At 63.0% G+C, this 19,515-nt stretch overlaps 1 protein-coding gene across 1 annotated transcript; it reads left to right on the top strand.

Annotated features, from left to right (window-relative positions):
- Positions 1-1,606: 1,606 nt before the first annotated feature.
- LOC131095161 (V-type proton ATPase catalytic subunit A-like) lies at positions 1,607-17,645 on the top strand. The gene is made up of 14 exons (XM_058042779.1): positions 1,607-1,673; positions 2,540-2,668; positions 3,507-3,721; positions 4,526-4,663; positions 5,748-5,899; positions 6,526-6,688; positions 8,008-8,116; positions 8,663-8,785; positions 10,286-10,400; positions 11,460-11,523; positions 12,601-12,804; positions 14,503-14,597; positions 14,827-14,998; positions 17,553-17,645. The coding sequence occupies exons 1-14, from the start codon at positions 1,607-1,609 to the stop codon at positions 17,643-17,645; spliced, it is 1,839 nt and encodes a 612-aa protein (XP_057898762.1).
- The last annotated feature ends 1,870 nt before the right edge of the window (positions 17,646-19,515 follow it).

The following is a 19,515-nucleotide window of genomic DNA, read 5'->3' as shown; positions in this document are numbered from 1 at the left end:
AAATGGGGGAAAAAAGGGACTCCAAAAATGGGTGTGGGACCTCAAATGGGGAAAAAAACAGACCCTAAAAATGGGGCTGGGACCCTAAAAATGGGGGAAAAGGGAACCCTAAAATGGGGCAAAAGGGACCCCAAATATGGGGGGTGGGACCCAAATTGGGAAAAAAGGGGACCCTAAAAATGGGGGAAAAGGAATCCCAAAAATGGGGGAAAAAGGGACCTGAAAAATGGGGAAGAAAGGGGATCCTAAAAATGAGGGGAAAGGGATCCCAAAAATGGGGGGAACACCAAAATGGGGGAAAGGGACCGCAAAGATGAGGGGTGGGTCCCCAAAATGGGGAAAAAAGGGGGACCATAAAATGGGGGAAAAGGGATCCCAAAAATGGGGGGAACGCCAAAATGGGGGAAAAGGGACCCCAAAAATGTGAGTGGGACCCAAAAATGGGGATGTGACTCCAAAATTGGGGGGGGGCAGGGGGGACCCCAAAATTTTGCTGGTGACAAGGTGGGGAGAGGGCAGAGGGTGCAAGGAGGTGACAAAGGGAAGGGGGTGACAAAGAAATGGCAGGGAGGTGACAAGGATGTGGGGGTGACAAGGACGTGGCAGGGAGGTGACAGGGCCATAGGGGTGACAAGACCAAGGGGGTGACAAGGACAGAGCAAGGAGGTGACAAGGCCATGAGAGGTGACAAAGAGAAGAGGGTGACAAGGATATGAGAAGTGACAAGGACATGGAGGGGTGACAAAGGCAGGGGGGTGACAAAGAAATGGCAGGGAGGTGACAAGGATGTGGGGGTGACAAGGCCATGAGAGTGACAAGGACATGGAGGGGTGACAAGATCGTGGGGGTGACAAGGCCATGAGGGTGACAAAGAGAAGAGGGTGACAAGGACATGAGAGGTGACAAGGACATGGAGGGGTGACAAAGGCAGTGAGGTGACAAGATCGTGGGGGTGACAAGGCCATGAGGGTGACAAAGGGAAGGGAGTGACGAGGCTATAGGGGTGACAAAGGGGTGACAAGAACATGGCCAGGAGGTGACAAGGACAAGGGGGTGACAAGGACATGGGGGTGACAAAGGGAGTGGGGTGACAAGGCCATGAGGGTGACAAAGGGAAGGGGGTGACGAGGCTATAGGGGTGACAAAGGGGTGACAAGAACATGGCCAGGAGGTGACAAAGAGAAGGGGGTGACAAGGACACGGGGGTGACACAAGGAGGTGACAAAGACACGGCAGGGAGGTGACAAGGCCATGAGGGTGACAAAAGAAAGGGGGTGATACAGCCGTGGGGGTGACAAAGAGGAAGCGGTGACAAGGACGCGGCAGGGAGGTGACAAGGACACCCACGCCGTGTCCCCGTCACCCCGAGCCGGGCCGTGCCGGTGTCACCCGGTTGTCACCCGGAGCAGCGGCACTCGGCTGTTGACTGCACACAGTGCCACACCCGCAGCCAGCCGCTGTCACCCCAATGTCCCCGCGCTGTCCCCGGGGGTGGGGACACGGCATCGGTGCCACTCCTGCGGTGGTGGCCCTGTCCGGTTGTCGCCGGCGCCCGGGGCCATTTAACGGCGGTGGCGGCGCGGCGGGGAGGGGACACGGGGACAGCATGGAGGGGACACGGCAGGAGGAGCGCGAGAGCCTGGTGGGGGCCGTGCATGGCGTGTCCGGGCCCGGTACGGTGACACCGGGGACACCTGGGGACAGCAGGCGATGGGGACACGGTGGCGTTTGTGGCGCTAAATCGGGGACAGGAGGGGGGACAATGGAGGGGGACAGAGGAACAAGAGAGGGGACAATGGGGGGGGGGGGAATGGGGACAGAGGGACAGGAGGGGGGACAATGGGGGGGAAATGGGGACAGAGGGACAAGAGGGGTCACAATGCAGGGGGGACAATGGGGACAGAGGGACAGGAGGGGGGACAATGGGGGGGAAATGGGGACAGAGGGACAAGAGGGGTGACAGTGCAGGGGGGACAATGGGGACAGAGGGACAGGAAAGGGGACAATGGGGGGGAAATGGGGACAGAGGGACAAGAGGGGTGACAATGCAGGGGGGACAATGGGGACAGAGGGACAGGAGGGGGGACAATGGGGAGGGGACAATGGGGAGGGGACACCCTGGGGACAGAGGGAATGGGGATCCCGATGGCGTTTGTGGCACTAAAATGGGGACAGGAGAGGGGACAATGCGGGAGGAGAATGGGAACAGAGGAACAGGATGGGGGGGACAATGGACAGGGGACAAGGGGCAGGGGGAAATTGGAGAGGGGACAATGGGGAGGGGACAGGGTTGGGAACAGCGAGGGGACATCGTGGGACACCCTGGGGACATCTGAGGATGGGGATCCCGGTGGAGTTGGTGGCACTAAAATGGGGACAGGAGAGGGGACAGCGTGAGAAAGCACCCGGGGGTGGCGGTGGGGAGGGGACAGGGATGGGGACAGAGGGGTCCTGGCTGGGGTGGTGACCCCGGGGCTGGCCCGGTGACAAGGGGGGGGTGGTGGCCCGGGGCCGGGGTGACAGCGGAGTGTCCCCGCAGTGGTGACAGCCACGCGCATGGCGGGCGCGGCCATGTACGAGCTGGTGCGGGTGGGACACGCGGAGCTCGTGGGGGAGATCATCCGGCTCGAGGGGGACATGGCCACGCTGCAGGTGTACGAGGAGACCTGTATCCTGTCCCCAATGTCCCTAATGTCCCCTCCCCGCCAGCCCTCTGTCCCTCCGAGCGCCCCGCCCTGTCCCCGTTGTCCTCTGCTGTCCCCTCCCTTGTTCCCCTGAGGTTCTGTCCTGTCCCAGCCTGTTCTGTCCCCTCCCTGTCCCCCGTCCTGTCCCCTCCCTTGTCCCTCCCTTCTGCCCTGCCCTGTCCCCTCCCCACCCTCCCTGTTCCCTCCCTGCCATCCCCATCCGCTCCTGTGCCCTCTGTCCCTCCCCGTGTCCCCCTCAGCCCATCCCGTCCCGCTGTCCCCCCAGTCCCCGTGTCCCCCCCGATTCCGGTGTCCCCGCAGTCCTCGTTGTCCCCGTCTCCCCTCTGTTCCCGCTGTCCCCCCAGTGTCCCCGTTGTTCCCCTCGTGTCCCTGCTATCCCGCCCCATCCCCGTGTCCCCCCCGGTTCTCGTGTCCCCGCTGTCCCCCACCATGTCCCCGCTGCCCCGCCCGGTCCTCGTGTCCCCATTGTCCCAGCGGTCCCCGTGTCCTGGTTTCCCCGCTGTCCTCCTCGTGTCCCCGCTATCCCGCCCGGTCCCCCCATGCCCCCGTTGTCCCCTCGGTCCCCGTATCCTCCTGCAGTCTCTGTGTCCCCGCTGTCCCCTCCGTGTCCCCCTCAGTTCCCGTGTCCCCTCAGTCCTCATGTCCCCGCAGTCCCCCCGTGTCCCCACTGTCCCCTCGGTCCCTGCTATCCCCGTGTCCCTGCTTCCCCCCGTGTCCCCACTGTCCCCTCGGTCCCCGCAGTCCCCGTGTCCCCGCTGTCCCCCCGGTGTCCCTGGCGGTGCCATTCCTGAGCGGCCGCAGCGGGGGTGCAGGTCGGGGACCCGGTTCGGCGCACGGGGACGCCGCTCTCGGTGGAGCTGGGCCCGGGCATCCTGGGCTCCATCTTCGACGGCATCCAGCGGCCGCTGCGCGACATCGCCGAGGCCACGCGCAGCATCTACATCCCGCGGGGCACCAATGTCCCCGCGCTGCCGCGACACCTGGACTGGGACTTTGTCCCCAGCAAGAACCTCCGGGTGCGTGACCCCTCCTTGTCACCTTCGTGTCCCTTTGTCCCATCCCTGTCCTGTCCCCCCTTCCCCATCTGGCTTCCCGGGCTCGCTGTCCCCTCCTTGTCCCCTCCTTGTCCCCTCCTTGTCCCTTTCTTGTCCCTTTCTTGTCCCTTTCTTGTCCCTTTCTTGTCCCCTCCTTGTCCCCTCCTTGTCCCCTCCTTGTCCCCTCCTTGTCCCCTCCTTGTCCCCTCCTTGTCCCTTTCTTGCCCTCTCCCTGTCCGCTCTCCATCCTCTCCCCGTCCTGTCCTGCCATTCCCTTCTTGTCCCCTCCCTGTCCCCTCCCCGTCCTGCCATCCCCTCTGTCCCCTCCCTGTCCCCTCCCCATCCTGCCCTGTCCCCCTCAACCCCTCTGTCCCCTTTTGTCCCCCTCCGTCCCGTCCTGTCCCTGCCACGGGACATCATCCTCCATTGTCACCTCCTTCTGTCCTTCCCTGTCCCCTCCCTGTCACCGCTGCCAAGGAGGGGACCCCAAAAACGGGGTGGGGACACAATGACAAAGAGGACACAGGAACGGGGGGACGCGGGGACATTGGGGACATGGGGGACTTGGGGACACGGGGGTCGCAGAGCCGCGGGGACATGGGGGGACACAGGGACACAGGGGACGTGGGCACACGGGGGTCACAGGGCCATTGGGGGACACGGAGACGCTGAGGATGCAGACATGAGGACACGAAGGTGACAAGGACATGGGGACACGGGTCACACGGGGGACAGGAGGGACACACGACACGGGGGTCTCTGACGGTGTCGCCGTGGTGTCGCCAGGTCGGGAGCCACGTGACGGGAGGGGACATTTACGGCTCGGTGGCGGAGAACTCGCTGCTGCAGCACCGGCTGATGGTCCCGCCCCGCAGCCGCGGCACCGTCACCTACATCGCGCCCCCCGGGCACTACCGAGTGACGGTGAGCGGGAACGGCACCGGGAACGGCACTGGCACCGGCGGGATCGGGATCACTGGGATCACTGGGATCACTGGGATCAGCGGGATTGGGATCGGGGTCATTGGGACCAGCGGCGTCAACGAGGTCGGGGTCAGGATTAGCAGGATTGGGATCAGGATTGGGATTATTTGGATTAGCCGGAGCAGGTCCGAGATGAGTGGGATTGGGATCGGAATCAGCGGGATCGGGATCATTGGGACCAGTGGTGTCAGCAGGATCGGGGTTGGGATCAGTGTGGGGATCACTGGGATCAGCAAGACTGGGATCGGGATCAGTGGGATCGTTGGGATCAGCGGGGTCTGGGTCGGGATCAGCGGGATCGGGATCATTGGGACCAGTGGTGTCGGCAGGATTGGGGTCGGGATCAGTATGGGGATCACTGGGATCAGCGGGGTTGGGATTGGAATCAGTGGGATCATTGGGATCAGCGGGATCAGGATCATTGGGTCCAGCGGCATCAGCGGGGTCGGGATCAGGATGGGGATCGTTGGGATCAGCGGGGTTGGGATTGGAATCAGTGAGATCGTTGGGATCAGTGGGATTGGGATTGGAATCAGTGGGATCGTTGGGATCAGCGGGATCAGGATCATTGGGTCCAGCGGCATCAGCGGGGTCGGGATCAGGATGGGGATTATTTGAATCAGCGGGATTGGGGTTGGGATCAGTGGGATTGTTGGGATCAGCGGGGTCGGGATCAGTGGGATAGGGATCATTGGGTCCAGCAGCGTCAGTGGGATTGGGGTTGGCTGATCCCAGTCTGATCCCGGGCTGATCCCCACCGATCCTGGGTTGATCCCCGCTGATCCTGGGTTGATCTCGGGTTGATCCCGGGCCGATTCCGGGTTGATTGCCGCCGATCCCGGGTTGATCCCGGGCTGATCCCAGGCCGATCCCCGCCGATCCCGGGCTGATCCCGGGTTGATCCCTGCCGATCCTGGGCTGATCCCCACTGATCCCGGGTTGATCCCCGCCGATCCCGGGCTGATCCCCACCGATCTCGGGTTGATCCCTGCCGATCCCGGGTTGATACCCGCTGATCCCGCAGGACGTGGTGCTGGAGCTGGAGTTCCAGGGCGTCCGTGAGCCGCTCTCCATGATCCAGGTGTGGCCGGTCCGGCAGGTCCGGCCCGTGGCCGAGAAGCTCCCGGCCAATCACCCCCTGCTGACCGGCCAGAGGGTCCTGGACGCGCTCTTCCCGTACGGAACGGGACCGGGAACGGGATTGGGACTGGGACCGGGATCGGGACTGGGACAGGGGTCAGGATTGGGATTGGGACTGGGATTGGGGGAGTGCGCTGTTCCTGTAGGGAGCGGGATTGGGACAGGGATGGGGACAAGGACAGGGACAGGGATGGGATTTGGGACAGGGAGAGATGGAGCTGAGGACAGGAAAGGGGACAGGGAGAGCTGGATTTGGGGACAGGGATGGGGACAGACAGAGCTGGATTTGGGGACAAGGAGAGATGGATTTGGGGACAGGAGTGAGGACAGGGAGAGCTGGATTTGGGGACAGGAATGGGGACAGGTGGAGATGGATTTGGGGACAGGAATGGGGATAAGGATGGGGACAGGCAGAGATGGATTTGGGGACAGGCAGGGCTGGATTGGGGGACAGGAATGGGGACAGGGATGGGGACAGGGAGAGATGGATCTGGGGACAGGAATTGGGACAAGGATGGGGACAGGGAGAGATGGATCTGGGGACAGGAATGGGGACAGGACGGGGCTGGCGCAGGGACACGGGTGGGAACGAGCATGGGGACAGGCACGGGGTGCCACCGCAGTGCCACCACCGCCATGCGGTGTCCCCGCGGTGTCACCAGGTGCGTGCAGGGCGGCACCACGGCCATCCCGGGCGCGTTCGGCTGCGGGAAGACGGTGATCTCGCAGTCGCTGTCCAAGTACTCCAACAGCGATGTCATCGTCTACGTGGGCTGCGGGGAGCGCGGCAACGAAATGTCCGAGGTGCTGCGGGACTTCCCCCAGGTGACAGCACCACACCGACACCGCGACAGCCGGGGGACACCGGGACAGCCCAGGGACACCGGGACAGCCGGGGACACCGGGACAGCCCGGGGACATCGGGATATTGGGGACACCGGGACAGCCGGGGGACACCGGGACAGCTGGGGACATCGGGACAGCCCGGGGACATCGGGACAGCCCGGGGACATCGGGATATTGGGGACACCGGGACAGCCGGGACACCGGGGTGGCATCGGGATGTGGGGACACAGGGGGACATGGGGGTGACAGTGACACGGGTGTTCATGAAACTTCCCCGAGGTGACAGCGCCGCACCAACACCGCGACAGCCGGGGGACACTGGGACAGCCAGGGGACATCGGGACAGCAGGGACACCGGGGTGGCATGGCATTGGGACGTGGGGCACAGGGGGATATTGGGGTGACAGTGACACGGGTGTTCGTGGGACTTCCCCAAGGTGACATGGGGACATCAGACACCGGGACATCCGGAGGACACTGGGACATCAGGGTGGCACCGGGACATGGGGACATGGGAGGGCATGGGGATGGCATGGGGGTGGCAGCGACATGGGAGTTCATGGGACTTCCCCGAGGTGACAGGGGGACGTTGGGACATCGGGGACATCAGGGTGGCACGGGGAGAGGGGATGGCACCGGGACATGGGGACACGGGGGGACATTGGGGTGGCAGGGCAGTGGCAGTGACACGGGTGTTCATGGCACTGCCCCGAGGTGACACCACTGCAGCAGACACTGGGACATCCAGGGGACATTGGGGTGGCACTGCGACGCGGCGGGACATGGGGACATCGGGGACATGGGGGTGGCAGAGGGGTGGCAGTGACACGAGGGTTCATGGAGAGTCCTCAGGGATTTTCCCGAGGGGACACAGTGACACGGGACACCGGGACATCGTGGTGGCACCGGGATCTGGGGACACAGGGGGACATGGGGGTGGCAGGGCAGTGACAATGACATGGATGTTCGTGGGACTTCCCCGAGGTGACACGGTGACACTGGGACATCCAGGGGACATCGAGGTGACAGGGTAGTGACAGTGACACAAGTGCTCATGGAGAGTCCTCGAGGACTTCCCTGAGGTGACACAGTGACACAGGGACACAGGGACATTGGGGTGGCACCGGGACGGGGGGGTGGCAGGGCAGTGACAGTGACACGGCAGTTCATGGCGGGTCTGCAGGGACTTCCCCGAGGTGACAGTGCCACACGGGGGGACATAGCAGGACATCGGGGTGGCAGGGCTGTGCCGTGGTGCCACAGGGAGGTGACACTGAGTGTGACACTGCTGTCCCCAGCTGACCATGGAGGTCGGCGGCCGCTCCGAGTCCATCATGAAGCGCACGACGCTCGTGGCCAACACGTCCAACATGCCCGTGGCTGCTCGAGAGGCCTCCATCTACACCGGTGGGGACACTGGGGACACGGAGGGGACACCGGGGGGACAGGGACACGTGTGTGTGTGTGACAGGGACATGGGGGGACAGGGACACGGAGGGGACACCGGGGGGACAGGGACACGTGTGTGTGTGACAGGGACGTGGGGGGACAGGGACATGGGTGTGTGACAAGGCTGGGGCTGTCCCCGGGGGTGTGACAGGTGTGACATGTGTGTGTGACAGGGATCACGCTGTCCCTGGGGGAGTGGCAGGTGTGTGAGAGGTGTGTGACATGTGTGGCAGGGATCACGCTGTCCCTGGGGGTGTGACACACATGTGACACATGTGTGGCAGGGATCACGCTGTCCCTGGGGGTGTGACACACGTGTGACACATGTGTGGCAGGGATCACGCTGTCCCTGGTGGTGTGACACACATGTGACACACGTGTGGCAGGGATCACGCTGTCCCTGGGTGTGTGACAGGTGTGACACACATGTGACACACGCGTGGCAGGGATCACGCTGTCCCTGGACGTGTGACACACGTGTGACACACGTGTCACGCGTGTCAGGGATCACGCTGGCCGAGTATTTCCGGGACATGGGGCTGCACAGCTGCCTCCTGGCCGACTCCACCTCGCGCTGGGCCGAGGCGCTCAGGGAGATCTCGGGGCGCCTGGCGGAGATGCCCGCGGGTGAGACCCCAAAAACCGGGCTGGGGGGACCCCAAAAACTGCGGGGGGGCTGCAGGGAGAGACCCCAAAAACCTGGCATGGGAGAGACCCCAAAACACCGGGAGGAGACCCCAAAAACTGCGGGGTGGGCACAGGGGAGACCCCAAAACATGAGGAGAGAGACCCCAAAAACTGGGCTGGGGAGACCCCAGAAACTGAGGGGTGGCTGCAGGGAGAGACCCCAAAAACCTGGCGTGGGAGGGACCCCAAAACATGGGGAGGAGACCCCAAAAACTGTGGGATGGGCATGGGGGAGACCCCAAAAACACGGGGCGGGAAGACGCCAAAACATGGGGAGGGAAGGAGACCCCAAAACCTGGGCTGGGGAGACCCCAAAAACTGTGGGGTGGGCACAGGGGAGACCCCAAAACATGAGGAGAGAGACCCCAAAAACTGCGGGGGGGGGGAGACCCCAGAAACCCCGGGAATGGGCAGGGGGGAGACCCCAAAACCTGAGGGTTGGCTGCAGGGAGAGACCCCAAAAACCTGGCGTGGGAGAGACCCCAAAACATGGGGGGAAGGGGAAACCCCAAAAACCAAATGGGAGGTGGCGGTGACCCCAAATCCCGGGGGGGAGGAGACTCCAAAAACCGTGGGGTGATGAGGGGGGAGAGACCCCAAAAACTATGAGGGGTGGGCGCGGGGGAGACCCCAAAACCTGGGGAGTGGGCAGGGGGGAGACCCCAAAAATTGAGGGGGGTGGGCAGGGGGAGAGACCCCAAAAACCAAGAGGTGACGGAGGGAGAGAGACCCCAAAAACTGCGGGGTGTGGGGTGGGACCCAAATCCAGGCGGGATGGGCATCGGAGAGAGACCCCAAAAACCGCGGGGTGGGCACAGGGGAGACCCCAAAAACACGGGAGGGGACGGGATGGTGACGGGGAGGTGACAAGGCAGTGACAGCCGTGTCCCCACAGACAGCGGGTACCGGGGCTGGCAGGGCGGTGACAGTGAGGTGGCAGTGAGGTGGCAGCTGTGTCCCCACAGAGAGCGGGTACCGGGGGGTGACAGGAGAGTGACAGGGCAGTGACAGGCGACAGCCACGTTCCAGGAGGTGACAGTGAGGTGACATCCGTGTCCCCACAGACAGCGGGTACTGGGGGTGACAGTGAGGTGACAGGGCAGTGACAGTGAGGCGGCAGTGAGGTGACAGTGAGGTGACAGCCGTGTCCCCACAGACAGCAGGTACTGGGGGGTGACAGTGAGGTGACAGGGCAGTGACAGTGAGGTGACAGCCATGTTCCAGGAGGTGTCAGTGAGGTGACAGCCATGTCCCCTCACAGACAGCAGGTACTGGGGGTGACAGTGAGGTGACAGTGAGGTGGCAGGAGGTGACAGGTAGTGACAGCCGTGTCCCCACAGACAGCGGGTACCGGGGCTGACAGGGCAGTGACAGGGCAGTGACAGTGAGGTGACAGTGAGGTGACAGGGAGGTGACAGCCGTGTCCCCATGTCCCCACAGACAGCGGGTACCCCGCGTACCTCGGTGCCCGCCTGGCCTCGTTCTATGAGCGCGCGGGGCGGGCGCGGTGCCTGGGCAGCCCCGAGCGCGAGGGCAGCGTCAGCATCGTCGGGGCGTGAGTGCCACCTGTGTCCCTGTGTCCCCTGTCCCTGTGTCACCATGAGTGCCCCCTGTGTCACCGTGTCACCATGAGTGTCCCTGTGTCCCCATGTCCCCTGTCCCTGTGTCACCATGAGTGCCACCTGTGTCCCTGTGTCACCGTGTCACCATGAGTGCCACCTGTGTCCCCGTGTCCCCTGTCCCTGTGTCACCATGAGTGCCACCTGTGTCCCTGTGTCACCGTGTCACCATGAGTGCCACCTGTGTCCCCGTGTCCCCTGTCCCTGTGTCACCATGAGTGCCACCTGTGTCCCTGTGTCACCGTGTCACCATGGCCCCTGTCACCGCGTCACCATGAGTGCCACCTGTGTCCCCATGTCCCCTGTCCCTGTGTCACCGTGTCCCCATGAGTGTCCCTGTGTCCTATGTCCCCGTGTCCCCTGTCCCTGTGAGTGTCCCCATGTGTGCCTACGTGTCCCCCATGTCCTCATGTGTGTCCCTATGAGAGTCCCCATGTGTGTCCCCGTGTGTGTCCCCATGTCCCTGTGTCCCCATATCCCCATGAGTGTCCCTGTGTCCATATGTCCCCATGTCCCTGTGAGTGTCCCCGTGTCCTGTGTCCCCATGTCCCCATGTCCCCTGTCTCCATGTCCGTCCCTGTGTGCCCATGTCCCCATGTCCCCCTGAGTGTCCCCATGAGTGTCCCCGTGAGTGTCCCCATGTCCCCTGTCCCCCCTGAGTGCCCTCGTGTCACCCTGTCCCCATGTCCCTGTGTCCCCGTGTGTGTCCCCATGAGTGTCCCCGTGCCCTCTGTCCCTGTGTCCCTGTGAGTGTCCCCCTGTCCCCGTGTCCTGTGTCCCCATGTCCCCTGTCTCCATGTCCGTCCCTGTGTCCCCATGTCCATCCCTGAGTGTCCCCGTCAGTGTCCCCATGTCCCCTGTCCCTGTGAGTGTCCCCATGTCCTTGTGAGTGTCCCTATGAATGTCCCCACGTGTGTCACCGTGTCCCCATGGCCAGGATGGGGGGACCCCCCCTGTGCACCCCCATCTCACCTCGGCCCCCCCTCCCCCTGCAGGGTGTCCCCACCCGGAGGGGACTTCTCAGATCCTGTCACCTCGGCCACGCTGGGCATCGTGCAGGTGAGGGGACAGCGGGGACACTGGGGACACTCACAGGGGACACTGGGGACAGCAGGGACACTGGGGACACTCACAGGGGACACTGGGGACAGCAGGGACACTGGGGACACTGGGGACACTGGGGACACTCACAGGGGACAGCGGGGACACTGGGGACACTGGGGACAGCGGGGACACTGGGGACAGCGGGGACACTGGGGACACTCACAGGGGACACTGGGGACACTGGGGACACTCACAGGGGACAGCGGGGACACTGGGGACACTCACAGGGGACACTGGGGACAGCGGGGGGGTGCGAGTGGGACAGGGACACACCACGAGAGGAAACATGGGGGGACATGGAAGGGACAGGGACACCCTGGGAGGGGACAGGGACACAGGGACACGGTGACAGTGACCCCTGGATGACGGCACGGTGACATCCCCGGTGTCTCAGGTGCTCTGGGCTGGACCAGAAACTTGGTGACACGGGGGTGACATGAGGTGACATTACCGGGTGTTCTGGGGGCATGAGAAGCTCGGGGACAGGATGGGTGGCCCGGGGGTGACACGAGGTGGCACTGGGTGACACTGGGTGACATTCCCAGGTGTTCTGGGGGCTGGACAAGAAGCACAGGGACACACAGGGAGATGCTGGGTGACACATGGGTGGCATGGGGGTGACCCAGGGGTGACACTGCCAGGTGTTCCATGGAGATAAGAAACTCGGGGACAGGATGGGTGACACTGGGTGACCCTCGGTGACATTCCCAGGTGTTCTGGGGGCTGGACAAGAAGCACAGGGACACACAGGGAGATGCTGGGTGACACAAGGGTGGCACGGGGGTGACACTGCCAGGTGTTCCATGGAGATAAGAAGCTCGGGGATGCCCTGGGTGACCTGGGGGTGACACGAGGTGACACTCCCAGGTGTTCTGGGGGCTGGACAAGAAGCACAGGGACACACAGGGTGGCACGGGGGTGACACTGCCAGGTGTTCCATGGGGATAAGAAGCTCGGGGATGCCCTGGGTGACCTGGGGGTGACACGAGGTGGCACTGGGTGACCCTGGGTGACCCTCGGTGACACTCCCAGGTGTTCTGGGGGCTGGACAAGAAGCTGGCGCAGCGCAAGCACTTCCCGTCGGTGAACTGGCTGATCTCGTACTCGCGCTACCTGCGCGCCCTCGAGCCGCACTACGAGCGCGCCCACCCCGAGCTGCCCGCGCTGAGAGACCGCGCCCGGCGCATCCTGCAGGAGGAGGAGGAGCTGGCCGAGATCGTGCAGCTCGTGGGGAAGGTCTGGGATTGGGATCTGGGGGTTTTGGGGGGCTTGTGGGGTGTGGGATGTGAGATATGGGGTCTGGGATGTGAGATGTGAAGTGTGGGATGTGAGATATGGGGTGTGGGATATGGGACCCTGCAGGAGGAGGAGGAGCTGGCCGAGATCGTGCAGCTCGTGGGGAAGGTGGGATCGTGGGGTTTTGGGGGTTTGGAGGGCTTATGGGGTGTGGGATGTGAGATATGTGGTGTAGGATATGGGATATGGGTCTGGGATGTGAGATATGGGGTGTGGGATGTGAGATGTGAAGTGTGGGATGTGGGATATGGGGTATGGGATGTGGGACCCTGCAGGAGGAGGAGGAGCTGGCTGAGAACGTGCAGCTTGTGGGGAAGGTCTGGGATTGGGATTTGGAGGTTTGGGGGGCTTATGGGGTGTGGGATGTGAGATATGGCGGGTGGGATGTGGGATATGGAGTGTGGGATATGGGCGTGGGATGTGAGATATGGGGTATGGGATATGGAATCCTACAAGAGGAGGAGCTGGCTGAGATCGTGCAGCTCGTGGGGAAGGTCTGGGATTGTGGGATTTGGAGGTTTTGGGGGGCTTATGGGGTGTGGGATGTGAGATATGGGGTATGGGATGTGAGATGTGAAGTGTGGGGTGTGGGATATGGGGTGTGGGATGTGGGACCCTGCAGGAGGAGGAGGAGCTGGCCGAGATCGTGCAGCTCGTGGGGAAGGTCTGGGATTGTGGGGTTTGGGGGGTTTGGGGGGCTTATGGGATGTGGGATGTGAGATATGGCGGGTGGGATGTGGGATATGGAGTGTGGGATATGGGCGTGGGATGTGAGATATGGGGTATGGGATATGGGACCCTGCAGGAGGAGGAGCTGGCCGAGATCGTGCAGCTCGTGGGGAAGGTCTGGGATTGGGATTTGGAGGTTTTGGGGGGCTTATGGGGTGTGAGATGTGAGATATGGGGTGTGGGATATGGGTGTGGGATGTGGGATAGGGGGTCTGGAATATGGGATGTGGGACCCTGCAGGAGGAGGAGGAGCTGGCCGAGATCGTGCAGCTCGTGGGGAAGGTCTGGGATTTATGGGGTCTGTGGGGTTTCTGGGGTTTGGGGGGTCTGTGGGGTCTGGGATATTGAGATATGGGGTGTGGGATGTGAAATGTGAAGTGTGGGATGTGAGATATGGGGTGTGGGATGTGAGATATGGGGTGTGGGATGTGGGACCCTGCAGGAGGAGGAGCTGGCCGAGACTGTGTAGCTCGTGGCAAGGTGGATTTATGGGGTTTGCGGGGTTTGTGGGACTGATGGGATCTTTGAGATGAATGGGATCTATGGGATCAGTGGGGCTGGTGGGATCGATGGGTTTTATGGGATTTGTGGGATCAGTGGGATCTATGGGATCAGTGAGATCAATGGGATTGATGGGGTTGGTGTCTATGGAATCTATGGGATCAATGGGGTTTGTGTGATCAATGAGCTCAATGGGTTTGTGGGATCAATGGGATTGATGGGTTTTATGGGATTTGTGGGATCAATGGGGTTTGTGGGATTTGTGGGATCAATGGGATTGATGGGTTTTATGGGATTTGTGGGATCAGTGGGTTTTATGGGGTTTGTGGGATCAATGGGATCGATGGGTTTTATGGGATCTGGGCTCTGTGGGCCCCGGGCAGTGCCAGGACCGCGCTGTCCCCGCAGGCGTCGCTGGCCGAGGGTGACAAAGTGACACTGGAGGTGGCCAAACTGCTCAAGGACGATTTCCTGCAGCAGAACGGATACTCGGCCTACGACCGGTACCGGGACCCCCCCTGGGACCCCCAAACCCTTTTACCCCCCAAAACCACCCTGACCCCCCCCAACATCCCCAAACCCCCACCCTGACCCCCCCTTCCCCAGGTTCTGCCCCTTCTACAAGACCATGGCCATGCTGCACCCTGACACTCCCCACCCAATTGTGACCCCCCAAATCCCCCCAAATTCCCTCTCTGACCCCCCAAACCCCCCCATCTGACCCCCCCCCAGGTTCTGCCCCTTCTACAAGACCGTGGGCATGCTGCAGAACCTCGTCACCTTCTACGAGCTGGCGCGGGGGGCGGTGGAGGGCGCGGGGCCCGAGGAGCAGCGTGTCACCTGGGCCACCATCCGCGAGGGGCTCGGCGACATCCTGTACCGCCTGAGCGCCATGAAGTTCCAGGTGTGGTCCTAGGGGGGGTTAGAGGGGGGATTTAGGGGTCCTGGGGGGAGTTAAGTGGAGTTTGGGGGTCGTGAGGGAGGTTAAAGAGGGGCTGGGGGATCCTAGGGGAAGGTTAAAGGGGGTTTTGGGGTCCCATGGGAGGGTTAAGGGGGGGTTTGGGGGTCCCATGGGAGGGTAAAGGGGGGATTTGGGGGTCCTGAGGGAGGTTAAGGGGAGATTCGGGGGTCCTAGGGGAAGATTAGAGGGAGTTTGGGGGTCCTGGGGGAGGTTCAAGGGGGTTTGGGGGTCCCATGGGAGGGTTAAGGGGAGATTTGGAGGTCCTGGGGGATTTTAAAGGGGGTTTGGGGGGTCCTGGGGAAGGTTAAAGGGGGAGTTTGGGGGGTTCTAGGGGAGGGTTAAAGGGGGTTTGGGGGTCCTGGGTGGAGGTTAAGGGGAGATTTAGGGGTCCTAGAGGGAATTAAGTGGAGTTTGGGGGTCGTGAGGGAGGTTAAAGAGGGGCTGGGGGATCCTAGGGGAAGGATAAGGGGGGGTTTGGGGATCCTAGGGGAGAGTTAAGGGGGGATTTGGGGGTCCTGGGGGGAGTTAAGTGGAATTTGGGGGTCCTGGGGGAGGTTAAAGGGGGTTTTGGGGTCCCATGGGAGGGTTAAGGGGGGGTTTGGGGGTCCCATGGGAGGGTAAAGGGGGGATTTGGGGGTCCTGAGGGAGGTTAAGGGGAGATTCGGGGGTCCTAGGGGAAGATTAGAGGGAGTTTGGGGGTCCTGGGGGAGGTTAAAGGGGGTTTGGGGGGTCCTGGGGAAGGTTAAAGGGGAGTTTGGGGGTTCTAGGGGAGGTTCAAGGGGGTTTGGGGGTCCTGGGGGGAGGTTAAGGGGAGATTTAGGGGTCCCAGAGGGAATTAAGTGGAGTTTGGGGGTCGTGAGGGAGGTTAAAGAGGGGCTGGGGGATCCTAGGGGAAGGATAAGGGGGGGTTTGGGGATCCTAGGGGAGAGTTAAGGGGAGATTTGGGGGTCCTGGGGGGAGTTAAGTGGAGTTTGGGGGTCCTGGGGGGGAGGTTAAGGGGAGATTTGGGGTCCTAGGGGAAGATTAGAGGGAGTTTGGGGGTCCTGGGGGAGGTTCAAGGGGGTTTGGGGGTCCCATGGGAGGGTTAAGGGGAGATTTGGAGGTCCTGGGGGATTTTAAAGGGGGTTTGGGGGGTCCTGGGGAAGGTTAAAGGGGGAGTTTGGGGGGTTCTAGGGGAGGGTTAAAGGGGGTTTGGGGGTCCTGGGTGGAGGTTAAGGGGAGATTTAGGGGTCCTAGAGGGAATTAAGTGGAGTTTGGGGGTCGTGAGGGAGGTTAAAGAGGGGCTGGGGGATCCTAGGGGAAGGATAAGGGGGGGTTTGGGGATCCTAGGGGAGAGTTAAGGAGGGATTTGGGGGTCCTGGGGGGAGTTAAGTGGAGTTTGGGTGTCCTGGGGGAGGTTAAAGGGGGTTTTGGGGTCCCATGGGAGGGTTAAGGGGGGGTTTGGGGGTCCCATGGGAGGGTAAAGGGGGGATTTGGGGGTCCTGAGGGAGGTTAAGGGGAGATTCGGGGGTCCTAGGGGAAGATTAGGGGGAGTTTGGGGGTTCTAGGGGAGGGTTAAAGGGGGGTTTGGGGGTCCTGGGGGGAGGTTAAAGGGGGGTTTGGGGTCCCATGGGAGGGTAAAGGGGGGATTTGGGGGTCCTAGGGGAAGATTAGGGGGAGTTTGGGGGTCCTGGGGGAAGGTTGAGGGGGGGTTTGAGGGGCGAGAACCCCATTAGGGGGGTCCTGGGGGAAGACTAGGGGGGGGTTTGGGGGTCCCACGGGAGGGTTAAGGGGGGATTTGGGGATTTGGGGGTGCTAGGGGAGGGTTAATGGGGGATTTTGGGGTCCTCACATGAATGTTAAGGCGATTTGGGGGTTGTGACCCCATTTGGGGGTCCCAGCTGGATTTTTTGGGGGGGGTCCCACACGAATCTCAATGTGGGTGACCCGCGGGGGGGGGTTTGGGGACACCCCAGTGTGGCTCTGACGATGCCACCCCCGTGTCCCCCCCATGTCCCTTGTGACCATCAGAACGAGTGGGGGCTGTGACCCCATTTGGGGGTCCCAGGTGGATTTTTTGGGGGGAGTCCCACACGAATCTCAATGTGGGTGACCCGAGGGGGTTGGGGAACCCCCCCCGTGTGGCTCTGACGGTGCCACCCCCGTGTCCCTCGGTGTCCCCGTGTCCCTCGGTGTCCCTTGTGACCATCAGAACGAGGGGGGGCTGTGACCCCATTTGGGGGCCCCAGGTGGATTTTTTGGGGGGGATCCCGTGCGAATCTCAATGTGGGTGACCCGGGGGGGGTTCTGACGGTGCCACCCCCGTGTCCCCGCGGTGTCCCCGCGGTGTCCCCGTGTCCCTTGTGACCATCAGAACGACGAGGGGGTTGTGACCCCATTTGGGGGTCCCAGGTGGATTTTTTGGGGGGGATCCCGCGCGAATCTCAATGTGGGTGACCCGGGGCGGTTCTGACGGTGCCACCCCCGTGTCCCCGCGGTGTCCCCGCGGTGTCCCCAGGACCCGGTGAAGGACGGCGAGCAGCGCATCCTGGCGAGCTACGCGCAGCTGCAGGAGGAGATGGTGGCGGCGTTCCGCAACCTGCAGGACTGAGGGGGGGCACAGGATGGGGACAGGGGGGTCACAGCGTGGGGACAGGGGGGGTCACAGCATGGGGGGGTCCCCAGGGTCCCCCCGCTCTCCGCAATAAAGTGGCGGCACTCGAGAGATCCGGGCGTGGCTTTCCCGGTGACACCGGGAGGGGGTGACAATGTGACAATGAGGGGGGGGGGACACCGGGGGTGACAATGGGGAGGGTTTGGGGGGGGGTTTGGGTTGTTCAACCCCCGCCCTGTGTGACATCGGGGGTGGGGACAGCCCTGGGGGGACATGGGGACAACTTGGGGGGGGGACAGGAGCAGCCTGGATGGGACATGGGGACACTCCGAGGGGACATGGGGGTGACAGGGACACACCTGGGGGGGACACGGGGACACTTTGGAGGGACATGGGGGTGACAGGGACACACCTGGGGGGGACACGGGGACACTTTGGAGGGACATGGGGGTGACAGGGACACACCTGGGGGGGACACGGGGACACTTTGGAGGGACATGGGGGTGACAGAAGCAGCCTGGATGGGACATGGGGACACTCCGAGGGGTCATGGGGACAACTTGGGGGGGCACAGGGACAGGATGGGAGGGGGGGGACACAGCCAGGGGGGGACAGGGGGGTGACAGGGACACCTGGGGGGACATGGGGACACTTGAGGGGGGGTGGGGAGGGACAAGGGGGTTACAGGGACAGCCTGGATGGGACACAGGGACAGTTTGGGGGGACAGGGGGGTGACAGGAACACCCTGAGGAGGGGGGACACCCTGTGGGGGACATGGGGGTGGCAGGGACGCCTTGGGAGGGACATGGGGACACCCTGTGGGGGACGGAGAGGTGACACTGACTGGGACATGGAGGTGGCAGGGACACCTGGTAGGGACACGGGGACACTTTGGAGGGACATTAGGAGGTGACAGGGACACCCTAAGGGGGACATGGGGGTGACAGAGACACCTGAGGGAACATGGGGACATTTTGAAGGGGGACACGGGGGTGGCAGGGACACCTGGTGGGGACACGGGGACACTTTGAGGAGACACGGGGACACTTTGGAGGGACATAGGAGGTGACAGGGACACCCTAAGGGGGACATGGGGACACCTTGGGGGGGACAGGGACAGCATGGGGGGGACATGGGGGTGACAGGGACACCCTGAGAGGGACAGAGAGACACTTTGGGGGGGCACACAGGGACACTTGGGAGGGACGTGGAAGTGACAGTGACACCCTGGCAGGGACACAGGGACACTTTGAGGGCACACGGGTGTGACAGGGACACCCTGGATGGGACATGGGGACACTTTGGGGTGACACGGGGACACTTTGGGGTGACAGGAGGGTGGCAGGAACACCCTGGGGGGAGCACGGGCGTGGCAGGGACACCCTGAGAGGGACACGGCGGTGACAGCGACACAGGAGGTGACCCCAGCACTTGGCCGGGGCTGGCGTGGGGGACACCCGTGGGGCCATTCTGTCCCCCATGTCCCCAATATCCCCAATGTCCCTGTCCCCCATGTTCCCAGTGTCCCCAATGTCCCATCCCCAGTATCCCCAGTGTCCCCAATGTCCCTGTCCCCCGTGTCCCCATGTCCCCAGTGTCCCTGATCCCCAGTGTCCCCATGTCCCCAGTGTCTCTGTCCCCCATGTCCCCCGTGTCCCCAGTGTCCCCTCTCCAGCCGGGCAGTGTCCCCAATGTCCCCAGCCAGGGCTGGCCCTGCCCTCGGGGCTGTCACCCGCTGTCCCCAAGGCCTGGCAGGACCCGTCCGTGTCCCCCCCCTGTCCCCGCGGTGTCACCCGCCTGGGGACAGGCTGGTGGTGCCACCTCAGCAGCCAGAGCCTTCCCGCATTGTGTCCCCAACAATGGCAG

The sequence above is a fragment of the Melospiza georgiana genome, chromosome 33 (genome assembly GCF_028018845.1).
Source record: "Melospiza georgiana isolate bMelGeo1 chromosome 33, bMelGeo1.pri, whole genome shotgun sequence".
NCBI lineage: Eukaryota > Metazoa > Chordata > Aves > Passeriformes > Passerellidae > Melospiza > Melospiza georgiana.
This window is presented reverse-complemented; position numbering and strand designations above follow the sequence as displayed.

Excerpts from the sequence above, each read along its gene's own strand:
- LOC131095161 (XM_058042779.1), top strand. The coding sequence starts at position 1,607 with ATGGAGGGGACACGGCAGGAGGAGCGCGAGAGCCTGGTGGGGGCCGTG. Across the intron at positions 3,722-4,525 it reads TCCCCAGCAAGAACCTCCGG|GTCGGGAGCCACGTGACGGG; the intron begins GTGCGTGACCCC and ends TGGTGTCGCCAG. Across the intron at positions 5,900-6,525 it reads GTCCTGGACGCGCTCTTCCC|GTGCGTGCAGGGCGGCACCA; the intron begins GTACGGAACGGG and ends CGGTGTCACCAG.